This window comes from Garra rufa, chromosome 9 (genome assembly GCF_049309525.1).
Source record: "Garra rufa chromosome 9, GarRuf1.0, whole genome shotgun sequence".
NCBI lineage: Eukaryota > Metazoa > Chordata > Actinopteri > Cypriniformes > Cyprinidae > Garra > Garra rufa.
Genome location: NC_133369.1, coordinates 34,651,460 through 34,674,368, shown reverse-complemented (window position 1 = coordinate 34,674,368; position 22,909 = coordinate 34,651,460). Strand labels below are relative to the sequence as shown.

General features: G+C 38.8%; 1 protein-coding gene across 5 annotated transcripts in view; it reads right to left on the bottom strand.

Moving 5' to 3' along the window:
- Positions 1–22,909, bottom strand: part of cobl (cordon-bleu WH2 repeat protein) — a 147,380-nt gene that overhangs the window by 19,467 nt on the left and 105,004 nt on the right. For all 5 annotated transcript variants that reach the window (XM_073847917.1, XM_073847921.1, XM_073847918.1 and 2 more), the window contains one exon: positions 6,797–7,304. In XM_073847917.1, the coding sequence (XP_073704018.1) occupies positions 6,797–7,304 (508 nt within the window). The remainder of the gene's footprint in view (positions 1–6,796; positions 7,305–22,909) is intronic.

The following is a 22,909-nucleotide window of genomic DNA, read 5'->3' as shown; positions in this document are numbered from 1 at the left end:
TAAATACCATATTATAAAAAATATAGTCAAACCAAAATGTATTCAGACACCTTCAATATTTCTCACATTATCACCATTTATTTGCTATACTTTAGAAAATGGTAATAAAACATGACAGGAACTTAACAGGAATTAAACTGTGTCAGAACAAATTCATCTTGATAATTGTCAGATAACTTTGATAGAAAGGTATGTAATGGATTACAATCAGCCAAAAATTCAAACTGTTATGACAACATTCACACAACTATCAATACTTTGTTGACCAATTACCAAGCAAATAAAGAAAAAAAACACTTGAGCAAAACATGGTCAGGTCAAAGTGTCTGAATAATTTTTGGTCCCAAATTTGTATCAGTTTTACTGGTAGTTCACTGTGTGAAGAATTTTTGGGTATAATATGTCACAGTTTGCTTCATTTTGCTATCCTAAATATAAAAAAAAAAAATTGGTGTCAATCATTTTTGCTTTGACTGTATATATACACATTTTCCTGCTGTCAGCAAATGATAAAAAAATGAAAGCATTTGTCAAGCATGAGAAAATAGTGTCAATTTTCAGTATCTGAAGGCTTTCTATAATGTAAATGAAAATAATTATTTGATCCCCTGCTGATTTTGTATGTTTGCTCACTGACAAAGAAATGATGAGTATATAATTTTAATGGTAGGTTTATTTTAACAGTGAGAGACAGAATAATAACAAAACAACCCAGAAAAATGTGTTTTAAAAAAGTTGTAAATTGATTCGCATTTTATTAATTCCACCAAGAAATAATTATTGGTGGCAAAACCCTTTTTGGCAATCACAGAGGTCAGACGTTTCTTGTATTTTCCCACCAGGTTTGCACATATCTCAGGAGGGATTTTGTCGCACTCCTCTTTGCAGATTCTCTCAAGTCATTAAGGTTTTGAGGCTGACGTTTGGCAACTCAAACCTTCAGTTCCCTCCACAGAATTTATATGGGATTAAGGTCTGGAGACTGGCTAGGCCACTCCAGGACCTTAATGTGCTTCTTCTTGAGCCAATCCTTTGTTGCCTTGGCCGTTGTGTTTTGGGTCACTGTCATGCTGGAATAGCCATCCATGACCCATTTTCAATGAGGGAAGAAGTTTCTCACCCAAGATTTGACGGTACATGGCCCTGTCCATGGTCCCTTTGATACGGTGCAGTTGTCCTGCCCCTTAGCAGAAAAACACCCCCGAAGCACAATGTTTCCACCTCCATGTTTGGGGAAGGTGTTCTTGGGGTCATAGGCAGAATTGAGTTGATGCCAAAGAGCTCGATTTTGGTCTCATCTGACCACAAAATTTTCACTCAGTTCTTCTCTGAATCATTCAGATGTTCATTGAGCCTGTACATGTGCAAGGCGAACCCTGCGGGCATTGCAGGATTTCAGTCCTTCACGGCATAGTGTGTTACAAATTGTTTTCTTGGTGACTATGGTTCCAGCTGCCTTGAGATTGTTGACAAGATCCTCCCATGTAGTTCTGGGCTGATTCCTCACCGTTCTCATGATTGAAAGTCCACAAGGTGAGATCTTGCATGGAGCCCCAGACTTAAGGAGATTGACAGTTATTTTGTGGTTTTTTTTTTTTTTTTTTTTTTTTGCGAATAATCGCCCCACTGTTGTCACCTTTTCACCAAACTGCTTGGCAATGGTCTTGTAGCCCATTCCAGCCTTGTGTAGGTCTACAATCTTGTCCCTGACATCCTTGGACAGCTCTTTGGTCTTGACCATGGTGGAGAGTTTGGAATCTGATTGACTGATTGCTTCTGTGGACAGGTGTCTTTTATACAGGTAACAAACTGATATTTGGAGCACTCTCTTAAAGGGAGTGCTTCTAATATCAATTTGTTACCTGTATAAAAGACACCTGGGAGCCAGAAATCTTGCTGATTGATAGGGGATCGAATACTTATTTCACTCATTAAAATGCAAATCAATTTATAACTTTTTTGAAATGCGTTTTTCTGGATTTTTTTGTTGTTATTCTGTCTCTCTAGGGCTGGGCGATTTGGCCTAAAATCAAAATCTCTATTAATTGAACATTTTAACCCAATTACGATTAATGAACGATTATTTTATTCATTAATAAAATTATATTTAATTATATTTAAATAATATTTCTTTTTTTTGCCCTCATAGTTCACTGACAAGTTTTGTACAGTAAATATGCTCACATATTACAAGTGAGAGATTTTTGAATGAAGGGTGCACACACTATCTACTATCTATGATTATTCATTGAACATCAGTGTTGAACAACTGAAATTAAAGCACACATTGCTTAAAACGAAAAGTCACATTTTTCTTAAATTAGTGAAAATAAATAACTTGCACTTTTGGAAACAAAATACATTATTTATAAAATCATAATACATATTAAAAGTAGAAAATAAGCAGTATCTTTTCTAAATAAAATTACTCTTGTATATCCTGTAAATACTTTTTACTGTATAAATACTGCTTAAGCTCTCCATCGACACGTCGGCGGAATAACGTAGCCTAATGGACCTGGGTTACGTGACTCCACACACAGTAGGGAAAGTAATTGAAATAATTGACCTGGAAAAATTTGATCGATTATAGGTTCTGAATGTCGATTTCGATTACTTTTCGATTAATCGCCCAGCCCTATGTCTCTCACTGTTAAATTAAACCTACCATTAAAATTATAGACTGATCATTTCTTTGTCAGTGGGCAAACATACAAAATCAGCATGGGTCTATATCTATTTGAAAGTGACCACCCAATATTCTTACTATCCAAGGGTACAGTATGAGCAGCATGAAACATGCAGGGTTCTTACACCATTTCCAAAGTAAAATTCCAGCACTTTTCAAGCACTTTCAAGGTGCATTTTCAAGATTTTCCAGCACTGTGGTAAATTACATATTCACATACATGAGTTCTTAATTTTAAATCATATGTTATTGTGCTATTAAAAAAACAACTGTCTAGATTGCATATAACATTGCCCCATATAAATAGTCAACATTCAGTATACAAATTATATAATTTTAAATATATAATTTATATAATTTACTGAGTATCTGTAGTATTTTAAAAAATAAAATCTAAAGGCTTTTTAAGACCTGCACAAATAAAAGTAATACTGTATGAGTGTAGTAGGGCAATGTCTATGGTAACATTAATGACTGGTATAAAATGACTGTAAAAAAAAAATATGATAAACTAAAATTCTAAAACTTGAAAACTTTCTAAAACTTGAAGGATTTTCACAAATACATTTCACATTTCAGCCTAAAAGTACTAAAAGGTAGTCAAAAAGACACTATAAAATTAATAATAAAATTTAACTGGCCCAAATGAAAAAAGACCATTCTTTAAACATTGAAAATATTTTTGATTTAGACTCCTATCTGATTTTCTATTCACAAATATCAAGGTATTTTTTCACTATTTACAGTGTATCTGCAGAATTTTATAATATCAATTTAAGGCAATTTATGACCCTTTTTAAGAGCTGCACAAGTAAAATGAACACCGTAGTGGGGTTGAACAATGTACAGTAACATATTAAGCCATAAAATGACATGATTTATAATTTAGATTTTCACAAAAACAAAACATATTATACAATGGCATTTCAGCCTTTATATTTTTAAAATGGTATAATTTATTTAAAACATAAATATTGCTGTCTTAATTGTTTAGATTTTTAGAAAGCACATAACTTCTTTTACATTTACAACTCTTATGTGTTTGCTGCATAAAAACTTGGGTCAATATTTGTAATAATCTTACTAAACAGCTGAATATTCGCAAATTCATTCCCTGCGCTGAAATATTACGGTTTCCTTAGTAACGGCTGTATACCAAGCATAGACTGATACCAAGCAGCATTGACGCTGTTTTATCAGGCATGAAACAAAAATGCCAATGACACGTTTCTGAGGACAGTCGGTTCCCTTCAGATACATTCATATAAAGACATCAGTGCCGCGCTTTGACTTTGAAATGTGCAGCGTGTATGTTTATTCAATGACATCATTGCCTTTTGAAGTTTTATCCAGCCCTATCGCGATTCTAGTATATCCGTCCCTAACTCTTAAACTTATAATTAAGCCTTTTCTTATACTATTTAATACATTTAAAACTTTTTATGGCCTTAACTTTGATACAGCTAAATTGATGAGTTTGTAAGGACCCGCACGAGCCCTCTACTTTAAGATGAACACGGTGAAACATTTTGGTAGCCCGACTGAAAAACACAATAGCCCCGGGACATCGGGCTGGCAATTTTGCGATCCCCAAATTCTCGTTTTAAACATAATTCTTATTTGTCGTTTTCAAGCCATCGAGGACTGATGCAACAACCTCCTGATAACTGGCATGTTTTATCTACGGCTCTGTTCCATCAGAGGGCGCGCATCAAGAAAGACCGGCGGATCACACTACAGCCTCACGTGCACACTCGAGCGGAGCTGTTTTTTTCTTTTCTTTCTTTTACATATTATATAAGCATAACAAAAAATAACTATTTAGTATGAAAGCGAATTAATATGAAACCGATGCAACTGCATATTCAAGCACTTTCAAGCACTTCATCCAAAATCCAAGCATTTTTCAAACCTTGAAAACTCTACATTAAAATTCAAGCATTTTCAAGGAATTCAAGCACCCGTACGAACCCTGAACATGGCAACAAGGTAACCTAGGACTGTGAAAACCTGTGAGCTGTGAAAAGCTCATGTCAAACCTCAGCTAACAGATACAGTATGTACTACATATAGATCTACACTGCAAAAAATGCTTTTCTTACTTAGATGTTTTGTCTTGTTTCCAGCCAAAATTCTTAAATCAAGAAGGATTTTCTAGACAAGTAAAAATTATTTTCTTGTTTTCAGTAAAAACAAGTCAAAATTAAGTGAGTTAAGTAAGAAAAGCATTTTTTGCAGTGTATTAGAGAGTTTGACCTGTATCATTTTCTGGACTTATGCCATTTCTATATTTATATTAGCTTTCCCATCACCAGGTCTCTCTCACAGGTGCAGCTAACTCTTATTCCCATAATCGGCGTCTGAGGAGACAGTGAGCACAGAGGGATCAATAAATGGTGTCTCACACCCGCTCTATTCTCCTTTTAGCTTTTACACTGAAATTTTGTAGACTTGTATCAAAGAATGCGATCAATGCTTGGTAAGCGTTTTCCAAAAGCACAGTTCTTTAATGTTAAAAGTGACTGTTTTGTTCAGTTTTGTTTTCCCCCAGCATGCAGAGACAGAGCCATCTGTTTACTGTTCTACACTGAAAAGCTCTGCTCACTGTAGTTCACCCCTATCTAAAAAGCAGCAGTGTACATCAAAGCTTTGGGTTTCAAATCTTATTAAATTAAAAGTTCTAGAGTTGACAGAGTATTGAAATGATGCTGTTTGTGCAGACACGTCTTTCCTGGCACATGAAAGACTGGCGTGTCCGCACCTGCTGTCATCTTTGATTAAGCCTCTTCCTAATTAAGGATGGAGTCAATTACTTTACAAAAGTGATGTTTCAGGAAAATGTTTCTTTTTTCCCCAAATAGCCATAATACTTTGTGTAAAACCTCTCTCTGTTCTGGAAAGAGATATTATTTTAACGGTAAGTGATAAACTGAAGAGGGATGGTCATGTCACTGCCTGTTCAAGACAGTGTAATTTTAGTATCACTGAGATACCATCATAGTTTTTGATTGGTATTTTGGGGAATTTTCATTTTAAAGTTGAAGTTTTAGTCATTTTTGTTGTTGTAATTTTTATTATTTTCTTATATAATATAGTTTTTATTATGGTAAAATACAAATGAGAAATGTCATCTATGTCATCAAATACATTTTACATTTTTTTTATTTAATTTATAGTTCAGGCTTAAGTTAAATATAATATCCCTGGTTATATTCATTATAATATAATCTGAATATTCTAGTTTATTTTCTATGGAAAAAATAATTTTTGATGAGCTTTTACATACTTAGCGCATGAGTATATCTTAACCCCTCACACAAATGCTTGTCAGCGCAGCCATCTATTGTTGTTGTGGTCTCAATTCGATTGTTGTTGTTGTTCCATTTCTTCCAACAGTTTTTTTAACTGCGAAACCATGGCCCGAGCCAACTTGTGGAACACCTTATTAGTGCCAAAAAATTTAATACAGTGTTGCTGCTTTAAAAGAATCTCTATAAAAGCACTATTAAAACAAAAGTGACTTCAATGCGAACGTGAGTGAGCAGAGTACACAAGGTTAGAAATATCTGGGCTGCCACATCCAGTACGTGAGCAATACACTGATGCCAACATGTACAGCACACATGCTGTACTTTCACCCTAGTGTACGCATAAAAACCAAAGCACACTTTGAGCTTTATTTGTACATTGGAAACTGTTCAATGTGCATTACCATTTTAGCCGAGGGGTAGTATGTTATGCTCTCAGAAATCAGTGATGCGTTATAAAGTTGGCTTGGAACTGAAAATAAAAAACTTGATATACCAGTCTTGTTTACCTGTCATCTCTCCTCTCACTCTTCGGAATCAATATTAAACTGATTTAGTGAGGCAGAGTGAGCGAAAGAGATAGTGGGTTGATGTAAAACTCAGCTTTTAGACATACAGCTTCTGGCGCCAATTTAACCAATTCATTGTTAAAATGGCATCAAATCAGCACATCAGAGCATCCTAAAGAGCTGCAATAACTAATACTGTGGCTAGTTTATGCTTACTGCACTGCATTTTATAACAACAAATTGTATCATTATTGTATAGATTTTGCTACAAAAAGAAATAGTTACATTACCTATTCCACTATTACGGTTATTCTCCATCTCTTCCATTTTTAGCTCCATCTCTAGCTCTGGGTCTTCTGCCATTTTATCCTCTGAACTTGGACCTGGTTCTTCTTCTGGCGGAGTCTGAGGAGCTGCTTCTTCCTTGTATTCAGATTTAGGTTCAGGTTTAGATTCAGCTTCAGGTTCTGGTTCTGGTTCTGGTGTATAAGTGGTGTACGCAGCTATCACATGAGCCTGATGCGTTACAGGTTCTTCAGCTAGACTACTGCTGCTGGATCCTGCAGCTACATCACTACTGGAGCTACTACAGATGGACCTGGCTGGCTCTGAATCCTCAATACTATGGCTCAGATCAGAATCATCGGCTGGAGTTGAGGCTCTGGGAGCTGGCAGCAGGGTCCTTTCAACTGGCACCGGGACGCAGTGGGCCTGCACAGATGCAGTAGGCACAGAAGTGGAAATAACTGGTTCGGGAGACGGTGTGGGTGGAGGTGCTGGAGCCTTCCGCTTCTTAAGCTGGATGTGAGCAAGAAAGCAAGAAAAAGAAAATGTTAATTTGAAACTTTCATTCAACAAATGTCAAAAATGGTAAAAGATTATGTAGCACAATTGCTTTCATCATTAATAATGAGAAATGTTTCTAGAGCACCAAATCAATTAGATCAAATAAATGCTCCATTGGTGAAACTTCTTTCAAAAACAGAAAAAAAACATGCATTTTATCCATTTTTAGCTATGTAAATAAAATTTAGTAAGCCTCTAATCCAAATAATCATCACTTTATTGGACTGAGTCATAACTGCAAAATGCTGTGACTTGGGTTCTTTGCACAAAAGATGATGCGTTCTTATGATTTTCTCAACCACTTTAAACAACAATATCCAATTTTTTATTTAATCATTTCACAAGATTACACTTGGGAATTGGTTTCTCCCTAAAGCTGGGTGCACACTGTGTGATTTTGGCCACGATTTGGCCTTCTGAGACAAGTTTTGAAAATCCTAATACATTCCTATTATCCTAGGCTAAAATCTGTAGTCTTTGATCGTTAGTTTGACATGTTCACCAACAGCCGATTAATGGCCGTTGTGATCAAATTTTACCTCCAACGAAATTCATGTAGTGTCAGAAGATTTGGCATACAGTAGGGTTGCACGATATACCGGTACTACGGTAGTATCGTGATACTAAAGCTTCCATTAAATTTTTGAAACTGTAGTATCATCCATCATTAGTACCGTATGATATGTTGTATGCATGGCAGGAACACTGTTTAAAACGTTCATTTGAACATGCATGCCAGAAGAAACATTGCAAGTTGATTGCCAAAATGTCTTTCTTCTGTGCTTTGTGCAGTACAGGCTGTGTATACACTTTATATGGTATTCAGTGTTTCCCGACACTTTAGTCCAGTTTGAAATTAGAAGTTGCACTTGCACGTCGTTGTTCATGCTGCAGTTTATCAGAAGAGAGGGTCTGAATAGCAGCTCAAGAATCAATTAATCAACATCAAAAAAATTTACAAGAAAGTATTTTCGTATTTTTCTTCATTTGCCCACTTTTAGAACAGGTGTAATAATTCGTTTCTGAAAGCATCTTTGCCATAATGAATGCAATTCCATTCATTAACATAGCGGCTTTGCACTTGGTTCTTATCAATCATATATGTATTTTTTTTACATTTATAAATAAATGTTTTAATATACAAGCTACTAACTTGGAAATTTCAAGATATGTGAGCAAAAATGCTTCTGACAGTTCAGCAATATAACACAAGCAAGAGTTTCATTTCTGTGTTCGAATATGAATCCGCGTTGGTTTGGGTGAATAACTGATACACTAAGCCATTCATAAAAACAGTCATTGATTAGCTCCTGAAGGATTTAGCCGTTTTGAAAGAATCGTTTGATTGACTGAAGTTTCCTATCATATTACATTATTTTTCAACATATTTCTATATTCTGAGTTTAGCATTTAAAACATTAATCTCATAACATTATTTATGCAATTATAAAAGTCTAAATTTATAAATACCACATCTAAATGTCACTTCATGCAGCTTCTGTGCAGTGCTAAGATTAGTTCCCTTCCGGGAACTCAGCTGCATCAAGCGCTATGGGGAACGCCATTGGCGAACCATGCTCTGAATATCGTGTGTGTTATTGTTAAGACGATACACTTTGTTATTAGCTTGTACCTATAATTTATTGATCATCAGTTAGGTATATCATTATATATATATATATATATATATATATATATATATATATATATATATATATATTATTATTATTATTATTATTATAACTAATACTAAGCAACCATGACCTGCGCATTTCATGGATTCAATGAAGATTCAGCAAAGGATAAATGGATTTCCAGCATTAAAAATCACTGGTTATTCCTGTACAGCTATGATAAGCTGTTTCTACAACTTGGCAGTGCTTTCAATGTTATTAAGGGAAAGGATGAAGCTGATTGGTTGGTTCATGTCACATGACCTGCGGTTCAGTATGAGCGTGCATAGTGCGCATCTACATTTGAAATAACGAACTTGTGCGCGCCGCGCAAAAGACACTATATGTGAACAGTCCCTTTAGCTGTTGCGATGCGGCGCGGAAACTGTCGTGTCCGGTGTAGACACGGTGAAATTGTAATTTTTTTAGTCAAAATCATATTTATAACGCTTATTTATATTTTAAATTTCTGATGGGACAAGTCGGAGCTCTGCGCATCATTCAAACCATAACGGTCAACGTCCACTGTAAGCTGAGGAAAAGGTAAGCAAAATTTGCTTGATTTCCTAGTTTTTACACATTTAATGTTGAATTTCAGTTCTTATAGCTGTAATGTGTTGTATTCTAGAACATTTAATACTTTTCTGCTTCATATGTTTGTAACATAGCTTTTCTATTGTAGGATTTTAGTTACGCAAAACCATAAGTAATGAACAAATCTCCATACTCCATGTGAAGATCAAGATTCTTTTGTCTGAACCATTTGCCGAAACGGCGCGAAAACACTGGCGTCACGATGTCTACCCGATGGTCCGTTTGCTACGCCGCAGGGAACAGAGCGGCCATAAACTTAATCCCATTAGGGAGACAACGGTGATTTGTGTTCGGCGTAAACTAGCTAATCGCTAATTCATGACTACAATCTTTTGATCCTGGTGAAACTCCCGGAAAAGGACAATTCCCCAAAGATCGTCTTCCCCCCTCGACATTCCACGAAGAGCCAGTTGTCTCGCGCACTTTGGCCGAGACCATCATAAACTGAGTCACGAATAAACAAAGAACATTGATCAATTCCAGATTGCCCGTTCTGGCCCGCAGAACTCTTACTGACCTCCGCTCAAGCAGCGTGGGGTTTTTCCACTCAAAACCCAGAAATACCCCACCGCGCAAAGAATGTGCGGACAAATATGATACAGGAGAAAAAAAAAAGATACCAAGAACGCTATTTCGATCACTCGAACTTACTATGCAAAAGGATAGGACACCCTCCTTTCTGTATGTCAATGGGTGCCGTGTATTCATGTACTTTACTATACCTTGTGCCTTAATTAATCAAGTTATTTAGCGTGTATCCCATGTGTAACCTTATAGTTCTGTATTTAGTCTCTTTCGAAAGATCATAACGACTGCAGGTTGTCTGAGTGAATGAGAATTTCATTTTGTGTGTATTGTATGCATTTCGCTAGTTAACAGAAGTTAATAACTAAATCGCAGAGAAATCTATATCCCAAATAAAATTACATGCCAGGAGGAGCGGCATGGGTGCGGGACCCCGCCCCGTGGCCACCCCATTGGTTCGCAGCCCTCGGGGTGGTACTTAGGAAGACCCTTTAAAACTTACTGACCCGAACCAGAAATTTGGCTTGAATTGTGCTTGAAGCGCGGGCTTGAATTGTGCTTGAAGTGCTGACTTGAACTGACCGAACGGAGCGAGAAGAGCCCTGGAAACATCCTGAAAGACTCTAAACTTTCTCTGCCGAAGATCGCCTGCTCGTTCCAACTACAAGGCATTCTTGCCCTCCAGAACTCACAAGAGACTGCAAAAGACTTCCGCATCCCGGTTTGAATCTTCAGAGCCTACGCGCCTTGCAACCCAAGCGCCAATCGAACTCTGAGAGCAACTCACGTTGCCCAACTCTAAGCTCCTGAGGAATTCCCGAAGACGTCATCCAAAAGACCGACTAGCACGCAACCAACCAGGGCATCCGCTGAGACGAGCCTCCAGCCCGGACGGAATCCCCATTCCGGCCAAGAGCAAGTAAACAAGGTCTCCCATTTCTTGTTGAAATCTGGTGCGTTTTGTTTAAGTTAGATCTCTGCTTGATGATTTTCTGAGGTTGCGATTTGAGAAGCTAGTAACAGTAATATAACAAGTCTTGGGTTTTCTCAAAATTCATAAAATCCCATCTCTGAAACTGTATGAGTGTGCGTGTGAATGTGTGTGTATGTGTTCGTGTTTTGAGTAGTTTTAGTTTTGTAATCCTAGTGTAGTTTTCAATAAATCATTGTTTTCATTGAGAGAATTGTCTTGCCTTTTGTGTTCACAAAGTACTATTTTGCCTAGATCAAGCTACCTGGCTTTAGTTTCCCAAATTAATATTTAAGTTTATTTAAGCTCCTGCCAATGAGCGTGAATAGACTTTGGAATTGATAAAGTGTATTGATTTGACCGATTCGGTGGACGACCGGTCAGGAAATATAAACTATTAATTCTAAATTGATTTCTCTGAAGTTTAGATTCGATTCTATATCCGAATCAACATTAAATTTGAGTTAATTTCTACACTACTTTTCTGCTTCATATGTTTGCGCACCCTTCGATGAAACAGGCAAAAACTGAGGTAAATCAATGTTAAACTTCAGTTCATACTAATGTTAGTTGTTATAGTTTAAGTTATTGTTTAGTTGTTTAAAATAGCAACTTAAAGGAGAAGTTCACTTCCAGAACGAACATTTACAGATAATTTACTCAGTAAGTAAAGTATTAACAACAGTGTTGTGAATAATCTGTTTCTGCTCTTATTTCGCCAACGAAAATAGTTAAAAAAGACCAGTCAAAGCAGTTTTTTTGTTCTCTGCACAGCACAGAGGTGTTTTGTTATTGAATTGAATGAGCGATTTGAAAGAAATTTCTTGTTTCGTTTTTGAATGAATCAAAATTGTTAACCTTATAAATAGTCCACTTTGTGTTTGTTTTTGCTATTTTGATTTAGCTATTTTTAGATTAAACATGTTATTTGTGTATATGTCTGAGTAGAATATTTAAAATCACGTTTGTTCTGGTAACATCACAGTCAATCTTATACACTTTTTTTTTTAATAGGAATTACACACCCGGCCATTCCACTGTCCATCCTGTGTGATTGGCTTTTTGAGAACCTTCAGGTGAGTCTCCTTGTGAGTACCACTCTATGTATGTAATCAAAATACAAAAGTGTTTTTGCTCATACTGTTGTTCATTCAGTGTATAAATGTTTGATTGCATCTGTTACTATATCTGTGTTTTTGTTCAGACCACTCACCCAAAATACAAAAATCAGTCAATTACACAAAAAATTTAAAATGTTTTTTTTTTTTTTTTTTCACAAATTCCCCCCCCCATTTTGTGGTATCAGAAAGAAAGACTATGGAATAAACGTAAATAATGATTGAATTTAAATTGTTGTGTAAACTTTAGCTTAGTTTAGCTGTCTTTTTAAAATTAATTGACAAAAACTATTGTAAATATATATATAAAAAAATCATTGAGAGTTTAATAAAAACATCTTAAATTGATCAATACCATTTTGGACACTGGATTTTTTTGTGATTTGTATCTCTCTTTTTTCACGTTTTTTTTATTTAGGACAAGTCTGATGAGTTTGAAGATGTTGCTGTGGCCCTCCTTACAGACAATGACACCAATCCAGTTCATTGCCAATCTCATGTCATCAAATATGACTCAAGTTGTTAGGTCTACTTAGCAGTGCCTTTTGGTGTACTTTCAGGTTTTATCAACTTCATGCCATGGGAAATGTGATTGAGTCACTTTTTTTTATTTAAGAACAAATTTGCTGTAGCACATTACCAGTTATTAAAGGAAAAGGTTTACTCAGAATAACAAAATCCTGTCATTAATTACTTACCCTCATGTCGTTCCAAACCTGCAAGACCTTTGTTCATCATCAGAACACAAATTAAGATAATTTTGGATTAATTCGAGAGCTTTCTGACCCTGCATAGACAACAATGCAAATGTTCCCAGGCCTAGAAAGTTAGTAAGGACATCAGACTAACATGGAAGAGAAGACATTTTTGAATATGGTCGTCATTTTAGTTTTCTTTGAGCAAAAATACAAATGACTCACTGATGTCACATTAACTAGTTTAATAATGTCCTTACTACATTTCTGGCCCTGGGAACATTTCAGTTGCATTGCTGTCTATGCAGGGTCAGAAAGCTCTCGAAGCATCCCAAAAATATTTATCTTATAGGTTTGTGTTTTGATGATTAATGAAGGCCTTTCTTGTTTGGAACTACATGAGGGTAAGTAATTACAGTTTTTCTCAATTGCTAAAACACTATAACCAGTCTTTTGAACTAAAATTCCAAAACTATAACGCCATTTTTGAAAAAGCACACCCATTTCCCTAAACTATAAACACTATTCCCTGCTTTGACACATGAGTTATATTTGGTGAACTGTTACTGCAAAACTCTACACACAAATCCCTACATTTCTCAGTGCTTACACCATGTGGTCATTTAGAAAGCACAAGCATTCAGTATTGTTCACTCAAGTCTGCGAAGTTTGAGCTCAATTAGCACACAATTACCCAAGTGGAAACACTAGGAGTCAAAATTTAGCACACACCAATCAGAAGCTTCGGTGGAGATAAAAGAGCCAAAGTCAGCTTACAGTTTTTCTCAGTCACTTTGGTGCATTTCTCAGATCAGAAATGAAATTGTCACAACTACTTGTTCAACATCCACATCATCTAGTCTTTTGTCCTGTTGCTCAAAATGTATTATGTGATGTTTCATTAACAAATTTCAGGAGGAGCTCGCGCAGATAATTAACACGGCCAATTCATCATCAGCAATCACTCCCTATCCAATCACTCTCCCTATCCCATTACTACAGTCCCTTTAAATAACCAAGCAGTCCTACCTTCAGCTATCTCTGATTCCAGCATCCCTCCCACCCCCCCTGTTTATTTTCTCCTCACCTCCAGCCAGGGGGGCAGCGCTATTGGGTTCGGGCCAAAGGCCGAGCTCGGACCCCTCTCCCTGGGCAGGGGGAGTGCCCCGGGCTCGGGAATGACTACCGAGCTCGGAGCCCTCTCCCGGACAGCATGCCAAACACGCTTAACTTTACGCTGTTTATTATATGCAAAAGCGAACTAGTGAAATACTGTATTTCTCTGTGCAATAGTCTTACCCCTCAAAACATCAAGTCATTAGCTCATTGTATAAGTCATCACCTAAATGCAAAATTTTTGATCTAGTTGTCATAAACTGTCAATCATATATTCTACACATTTCTATTAGACTTTTTGTAAAATTGCCATTATTCAAGTGAATATTGACTTTCACTAATGAAGATAATATAGATCAACCAATGATAAAGCAGTTCTCTGAAATAGATCAAAGGTACAGCTCATGAACCTTCAATTAGAATGCATATATAGACAGAGGACAATGCAGGAGTTACAAATTCTGACAGTGGACTTTCTAATTTTCTAATTTATTTTCACCTTTGTGCCCATATTTCTTTTTCATTTCTGTTTCACAATGACATTGTAATGTGTTTTTATTTTATTTTTTATTTTTTTTTATTTTTTTGTCAGACCACTAGTACAAGTGTAACTGTGAATCCTGTCCAGTTTTTTCAATCAATATCCCACATACAGTAATGTGTAATTTTGAAGAGGAAGAGTAGGAGGTGAAAGAGGAAGAGGAGAAGAAGAAGGATTATGACGACGACAACATGGAAGAGACAGAGGAAGGGCAAGGGCAAGAAGACAAGCAGTCTCAAATATTTTAGTTGATGAGTACCAGGGTTGGATCAGGCATGCAATAGGATATTACCCCTGCTGCCTGGCCAGGGCTAATTTAGTGATGCTGAAGAGGTTCTTTGGCCTGTCCCAGACCAAAGACTGGATGCTGAGCAGAATAATTATTTTTGTTGTTGTTTGCTGTTTTGTACTGTACTCTACAGTACATTAAATTAAGGAATAAAACACTTGCAAAGGCATAGATTTGTTGTGTTCATCATGTGAAAAGATTTTTATTTGTATTGTTTTCGTAGTATTGTTTTGAATTTATCTCATCAGTGTGGAAAACTGTGTTGTAGTGTGTGTGTTTTTGATGATTTGTGTGTCATGTCTGAGAGCAAAGTTTGGTTTTTCAGCAAGATTGAATTGTTTTGAGTGGAGAGCTTCATTTTGACATCAATATAGGAAGTTTGGGGAATTGAGTTACAGTAGAAGTTGTGGATTTGTGTTTAGAGTTTCACAAATAAGAGGCATAATTTCAAGAAATGTGTTTAAGCAATTGAGAAAAACTGTAATGGCATAATTTTCATTTTTGGATGAACCATCCCTTAAAGATTTATATAATTAGATTGTAGTTATTCATTTGAATTCTTCATAATATGGATAGTGTGTAAGGATTGCTAAATAAAACTTAATGGAATTTTTTTATACAAGTGAATTGAACAAACATTATTAAATATTTTTAAGTGTATATTGTGCATGAATAAAATATTGACAGTTGACAGTTGTGAGTCATTTCCCTATCACAACATTGTAACACAAGCAGGTTTATAATATACATGTTTTACATGGGAATACACATGTGAGTACACGTTTTTCACATGTGATCACAAGGGTTTCACATGGGATTCACATGTTATTCCACTGGTTTCGCATGGGTATTTACATGTGATCTCTAGGGTTTCACATGGGCTTCACATAGGAAAATACATGTGCTTACATGGGTTTCACATGGGAATCACATGTGATTCACATGGGAATTCACACAGAATGCACATGAAAGTGTTCCAAAAGCACACGTTTGCACATGTGAAAGAACAGTCACATTTGCAGAATCACATGTGCAAATCACATGTGATTTTCACATGTGTCACATGTGATTTTCACGTGTCACATGTGCAAGCACACATTTTCACATGTGAAATAACACATGTGCAGAATCACATGTATATGTGGCCACATGTGACCACATGTGTTTTTGCACCTGTGAAATTCATGTGTTTTTTCTGTAAGGGTGTAACCAATCCAAAGGAGGGCGTGACGTCACAGGCGGGGTGACGTAAGCGACCAGAAAGTATAAAAGCACGTGCGACGGAGCCGGCGTCAGCTTTCTGTCATTTCAGCGAAGCGCTCTGTGTGTCTGTGTCTTGTTATCACTCCTTTTTTGTGCAAGTTAGCACGCCTTTTATTTGAGTGATAATGTCTGAAACTAGGGGCAAAAAAGAGAAAGAGAGAGTTAAAGTGAGCGAGGGCGAATCACATTATAAGCGGTGTGTTCCTCCCTGCCAACGCTACATCACTGGCGATCTGCTTCCTGTTTGCGTGCTTCGCTCCCGGAAGGCTCTTTTTGAGAAAGGAGCCTTCACCAGCGTTCCCCGCGGTGCTGGCCCTGCTTCAGCCGAGGCTAAGCGGCAGCTGCACTCGTGGGGTTCGCAGTTAGATTTGCTGGAGGGGATGGAGACGGGTGAACCCCTATCTCCTCTCTTACCCGGCAGATCTACAGCTCTCTCACGGGCTGTGGAAGCCCGCTCGGCGGATACTTCCCCCCGGGACGAGGGCTCGATGCTTCTCCTGTCTTCAACCGCTCACCAGTCGTTCGCCCCAATATGAGGAGCTCTTGGAGGTGGTTACTCGCGCGGTTGCCAAACTTAACATCGACTGGCCTGCCAAGAAACAACATGAGCCGCAGAAAAGCAGATTAGATGAGCGCTTTCTGCGGACAAAGCAACCACCTCCAAGAAGGAGCTTTCCTTTCTTCCCCGATCTCCACGATGAGATATCAAGATCTTGGGGAAGACCGTTCTCGTCCCGCCTGTTTGTCCCCGCCTCTGACTATTATGGCAACGTGGCGGGGCTCGACGAGAACGCCTATAAGATGATGCCGCGAGCTGAACAATCATTAGCCAGTTATCTGTCTCCTGGCATGGCATCATATTTGAAGGCTCCATCCTTGCCCTCCAAGCCGCTGCGCACATCATCAGTGCTGGTAAGGCGTACACGGCCGCAGGTCAGGCTGGAGCCTGTTTGCACACCATATCAGTGCTGCAGGCATACCAGGCTGACCTGCTCAAAGATCTGAACGACGGCGGGGAAGTTGACGTGTTAGAGCTCCGTCGTACCGCTGATCTGGCTCTCCGCGCTACAAAGGAGACCGCCCGTGCAATAGGGCGGTCTATGGCAGCCCTAGTAGCCGCAGGGAGACATTTTTGGTTGATCCTGTCGGATATGAAAGAGAAAGACAGGGTCTTCCTTCTGGACGCCCCGCTGCAGCCTTCTGGTCTGTTCGGCGACTCAGTCGATTCTGTCGTCAGCAGATACCAGGAGGCTCGCAAACAAGCGGCGGCGTTCCAGTGGTACCTCCCTCGCCGCGTTATTGCCACCGAGGCTGCTGGGCAGGAGCAGCCTCAGACGTGTACAAGCTCCTCATACCGAGACATCCAGAAACAGAGCGTCGCCTCCAGTGCCCCCCCTACACCTAGGGGCAGGGACTCTGCGGCGCTCTGGGTCGGGGGCCCCCAAGACCAGGCCCGACCTGAGGGTCGTCCTCCAGTCAAGGAGGTCCTCGGCCAAGAGACCCTGACGGTTGTGCGTCAGGGTCATTGAGGGCAGCCCCTCCCAGGGACGAGCGGGTTTCATCGCAACACACGGTGTCCGTCTCTCCTCGGGGCCCTCAGGAAACCTGTCAGCCACCCCTGCCAGAGTTACAGGGCTTGACAGTCTCCAGCGAGCTCATGCCTCACGTTTCTCCGCCCGGCAACGTAGCGGGACTGAGGTGCTCGCCGCCCCTACGGGGGCCTCAATTACAACCAGAGGCCAGCCTCGAGAGGCTGGTTCCCTTAGTAGAATTTGTAGCAGCGTGGAAACTACTGCCAAATGTGTCTACATGGGTCCTGCACACTGTAGAGAAAGGGTACTACATCCAATTCGGCGCCCCACCGCCGTCTTTCGAGGGGATTTTTCCCACAATTGTGGGTCCCGAGCAGGCTCTGGTTATGGAGCAGGAAGTAGTTTCTCTTCTGAGGAAGGAGGCCATCGAGCTGGTCCCTCCTCAAGACAGAGAGTCAGGGATCTACAGCCGCTACTTCATTGTTCCCAAGAAGGATGGAGGGCTGCGGCTTATTCTAGATCTCCGCTGTCTGAACCGCTCAGTCAAGAGACTAAAGTTCAAAATGCTCACAGTCAATCATGTCGTGTTGCATATCAGGTCCGAGGACTGGTTCGTCATGATAGATTTGAAAGATGCTTACTTTCACATCTCCATCCTTCCCCAACACAGGAAGTTCCTGAGGTTCACTTTCAGGGGCAAAGCTTATCAATATCGGGTGCTTCCCTTCGGCCTAGCCCTCTCACCCCGCACATTTACAAAGTGTGTGGATGCTGCTCTGGCTCCTCTGAGACTCCAGGGCATCCGCATTCTGAACTATATCGACGACTGGCTGATTTTGGCCCAGACAGAACAGTTAGCGGTTCAACATCGAGATGTTGTTCTTGCTCACATGAAAAATTTGGGGTTGAGACTTAATGCCAAGAAAAGTGTGCTATCTCCATTACAGAGAACCACTTATCTAGGTGTAGTGTGGGAATCGACCACGATGCAGGCACGAATGTCACCCGCTCGGATCGAGTCTATTCTCATGGCAGTCAGAGGAATCAGGCTAGGCCAGCTACTCACTGTGAAACAGTTTCAAGTACTTTTGAGTCTGATGGCAGCAGCTTCCAACGTGATACCTCTTGGACTACTGCACATGAGGCCCCTACAGTGGTGGCTCAAAACCAGGGTTTTTTTCCCTGAGGGGAAATCCGTTCCGCACAATTAAGGTCACGCGGTGCTGCTTTCGTGCCTTAGACATGTGGAAGAAACCCTGGTTCCTTTCCCAGGGCCCAGTGCTGGGAGCTACTTGCCGCCGCGTAACGCTAGCGACAGACACATCCCTCACTGGTTGGGGGGCGGTCATGAGTGGCCGCTCAGCCCGCGGTCTGTGGACAGGCCGCCATCTCCTTTGGCACATCAACTGCTTGGAGATGCTGGCCGTGTTTCGAGCTTTAAAACACTTCCTCCCAGACCTTCGGAACCGTCATGTGCTCGTACGCACCAACAGCACAGCGGTTGTGTACTACATCAACCACCAAGGGGGTCTGCGCTCATGGCCGTTGTTCAAACTGGTGTACTAGTACCAAGTCGAACGTGGTTCTCAGACCAGATCTCCCATCCTAGACGGCACTCCATGGGAAATCCCGATCAGGAGGGACCTTCTCTCTCAAGCGGGCGGCTCCATTCTGCATCCCCGCCCAGAAATGTGGAAGCTGTGGAACCCGACTCGAGGTTGCCAGCTAAGCTGCAGGATCCAGCAGGAACGTAGGCTGCTACAAGGAGCTTCCAATGGCAAGTGACGAGTCCTACACAGTATTTTTTTTTCTTCTGTTAATTATGTTTATGCTTCATGAGAGATGTTTTGCGAAGTAATTATGTATTAGCCAAATATTTTGTAAAGATGTACTGTAATACCACATTTTAGTCGGAACATAGATTGTTTTCATACCCTGCTAGTGGTGCGATATAAAGCTTTTTATGAACGCATTTAGCACGTGACTTTGTCACGACGTATTTCGGATTCATAACGAGGTCTTTTAGGTTTCGTAACGTTATACATGCTTTATCTGACACGTTCGTAGCTGCAGCTGTAACTAGAGCAGAGCTGGCAACCCGGATGACGAAACTCTACTGACTTCGTGATTAGTAGATAGCTGGAGGGTGGAGCCTCAGACCAAAACACAAAATGACAACATCAACATCAGTTGTGGGCTGCAACTTTCACTTTTAAATGACAATATCCTGGCCGGACCACTGTTGTCAGTGATATAAGTATTTGAAATGAACATGATTTCTTAATGTCTAGTGACATGTCAGGGCCATTTTATGATTAACTGAAATAAATTTCTTACATATGGTTCCTTTAAAGAATCAGATCACTGTAAACAGTACATTTTATCTCTTTAATGAAAAACATGCTGTACTGTACATGGATCAGCTTGCTTTGGCCTGTCGAGATACCAGCAGCCAGCCTGACAGACTCAATTCCATGTAAGAACCATGAAATCAAAAACAAGCTATGTTGGAAATAAACAAGACTTAGAGGTATGTTCTTGGGTGCGTGAATGGTCAAATGTGGGCCAAAGGCGAGAAAAACATTAAACAAAATGACACATTCCCACACTGTATCTGGAGGACAAAGGAAATGGGTCAACACTGACTGTTATAGCATTTGTTTAACATGTGCCTTCCTTTTGTAACTAGTCATGTTCTGCTCCTTGAAATCAATTGTTGCAGTTTAATTGATGCTGCTTCTGTGAACACAACAATGGTGACCATACGCTTGTGAATCAGTTGATGCCACCCACACACCTCCGTGAAGTTGGCACCCCATAAAAAGAAATAATGACCAAAACTATGCCATTCGTTAGTGCTACGTTTGTGCTGATTTGTGCCGCAAAAACGAACGTTTGTGCTGGTTTGTTGTTTAAGATATTAAACATTATTTTTTTGACCGTATGACGTCACTTTCCACCCCATGTTGTCCAAATCGCTCCAAACCGGCGCAGTTCGTTTGTGCTCGATTTGTGCCCGTTTGTGCCGTTAAAATAAACACTGTATCTGTTTTCCTTCCCTAGATATAACCAAAATATTTTCGGGGCTGTGACGTCACTCTCCACCCCAGTTCCTCTAAATCACACAAAACTGGTGTCATTCGTTTGTGCTCGATTTGTGCCCGTTTGTGCCGTTGAAATGAACGTCAAATATATTTCCATTTCTTAGAAATAACAAAAACAATTCGGGGCAGTGACGTCACTCTCCACCCCATGTCGTCCAAATCTTTCCAAACCGGTGCCGTTCGTTTGTGCTCGATTTGTGCCCGTTTGTGCCGTTAAAACAAACCTGGTATCTCCGAGCCCTTCTTAAATATAATGGGGGAAAATACTTGTTTGGGACTGTTAGGTAACTCTCCACCCCATATCGTCTAAATCTAGCCAAAAGGTGCCATTCGTTTGTGCTCGATTTGTGCCCGTTTGTGCCGCTAAAATAAACATTGCATCTAATTCTCTTCCTTTGAAATAAACAAGCAGGGTGTTTTATAGCATATTTTACACGGAGCTCCTGCAGATTTACACTGCACTTACAGTGTATAAATAATATTATGAGATTAATAATAATAATAAAAAAGAAATTAGAACAGAAACATGAAATTACAGAAAAAAATACAATGACACTTTTGAATGTGAAACTAAATTGCCAATAGATGACAGCATGCTCCTGTTTTAATGAGTGAGTCGTAAGTCATTTATTCAATGGAGGTATGAAACACGGCTGATTCAATCTGGAAGGAAGAACTGTTTTTATGAATGGGTCAGTGAATTACAAATAGAACCAGTCCAAATCGCCTCAACCCGGTGCTTCTACAGTACTTCTATACTCTTTGATATTATGTCGTGGCCACGAGATATTAATTCGTGGGAACGACATCCTTATGTCGTGAGACGATAGATGCAACGATGAGGGAACGACATGCATTTCTCGAGGCCACGAGTTAAGTACATAAACAAACCTGCGTGACCATAGTACCCCCGATTAGATAGGTTTATTAATATTTTATTTTGAGTTAAATGATTGTATCAATTATTCTAGAAATTAATACAATATTAAATTATTATATTAACAATAGGCGATGCTGTCTGTGCGCGACGTAGAGAGCATTCAAAAGTTTATCATGAATAAATAAAGTGCATCAAATAAAATGGCCCTACAAGAAATATTTTATGCATCCCACAATCTTGTCCATTAACTGATCCTATTTTTTCCGTAATTTTTTTTATTATTCGTTTATATTCGTTATTTTTCCTTTTATTTCGATCTCTTTACTTAATTTTTTTAATGTAGCCTAATACTGTAAGGTTCTATGACTGGGGTTTGCACTGGAATGCAGTTTAAAGGTTGAATTTACCATCTATTGTAGCTTAATTTATTTAGTCTAATTAATAGACAAATATAGTGTTTCACTGAAGAGTGAATTATTCAAGTAGTTTCATTTGGAAATCATTTATCGTCACACAGAATACGCCTACATGACATTCCTTCTATTAACTGATCGTCTTTTTTTCGTATTATTATTATTAGCAGTTGTAGGCTAGTAGTAGTAATTTCTATTATGATTAGCCTATTATTATTGTATATATTTTAATTTTCGTTTATATACGGCTATTAGGCTATGACTGATTTTTACTGTAGTTTTAAAGTTAATTGAATTGAACATATATTTTATTTTGTTTCGTCTATATAGACTAGACTATATAATACTATGGTGTTTCACTGAGGAATGAATCATTCACGTAGACTATAGTTTCATTTATAAATAAAAACATTTTCGTTTATCGTCACACAGGGGTGTAAATGCAATCATAAAGTCAAACTTAATTGGTAGCTAATTGTCAGGCGTGAAAAAATATAGCCCTAACCAGTTAATAATAGAATAATAGCCTAATAATAATAGCCTAATAATAATAATAATAATAAATGATAAGTGACTTAGAGCTATATTTTTTTATTTATTGTGTATCGCTTTATCTAAATGACGTTGTGTAGACTATATGTTATTTGCCATATATTTAGCAAATATTGTGAACGACAATTATGCCAATAGTTTTGTTTTTATGATTGTATTTATGCCTGTGTGTGACCATAAACGATTTACAAATGAAACTACGTTAATGATTCACTTGTCAATGAAACACTATTTATATAAGTTATAATTAGACGAAATAAAATGAAATATATGTTAAATTCAACATATAAAC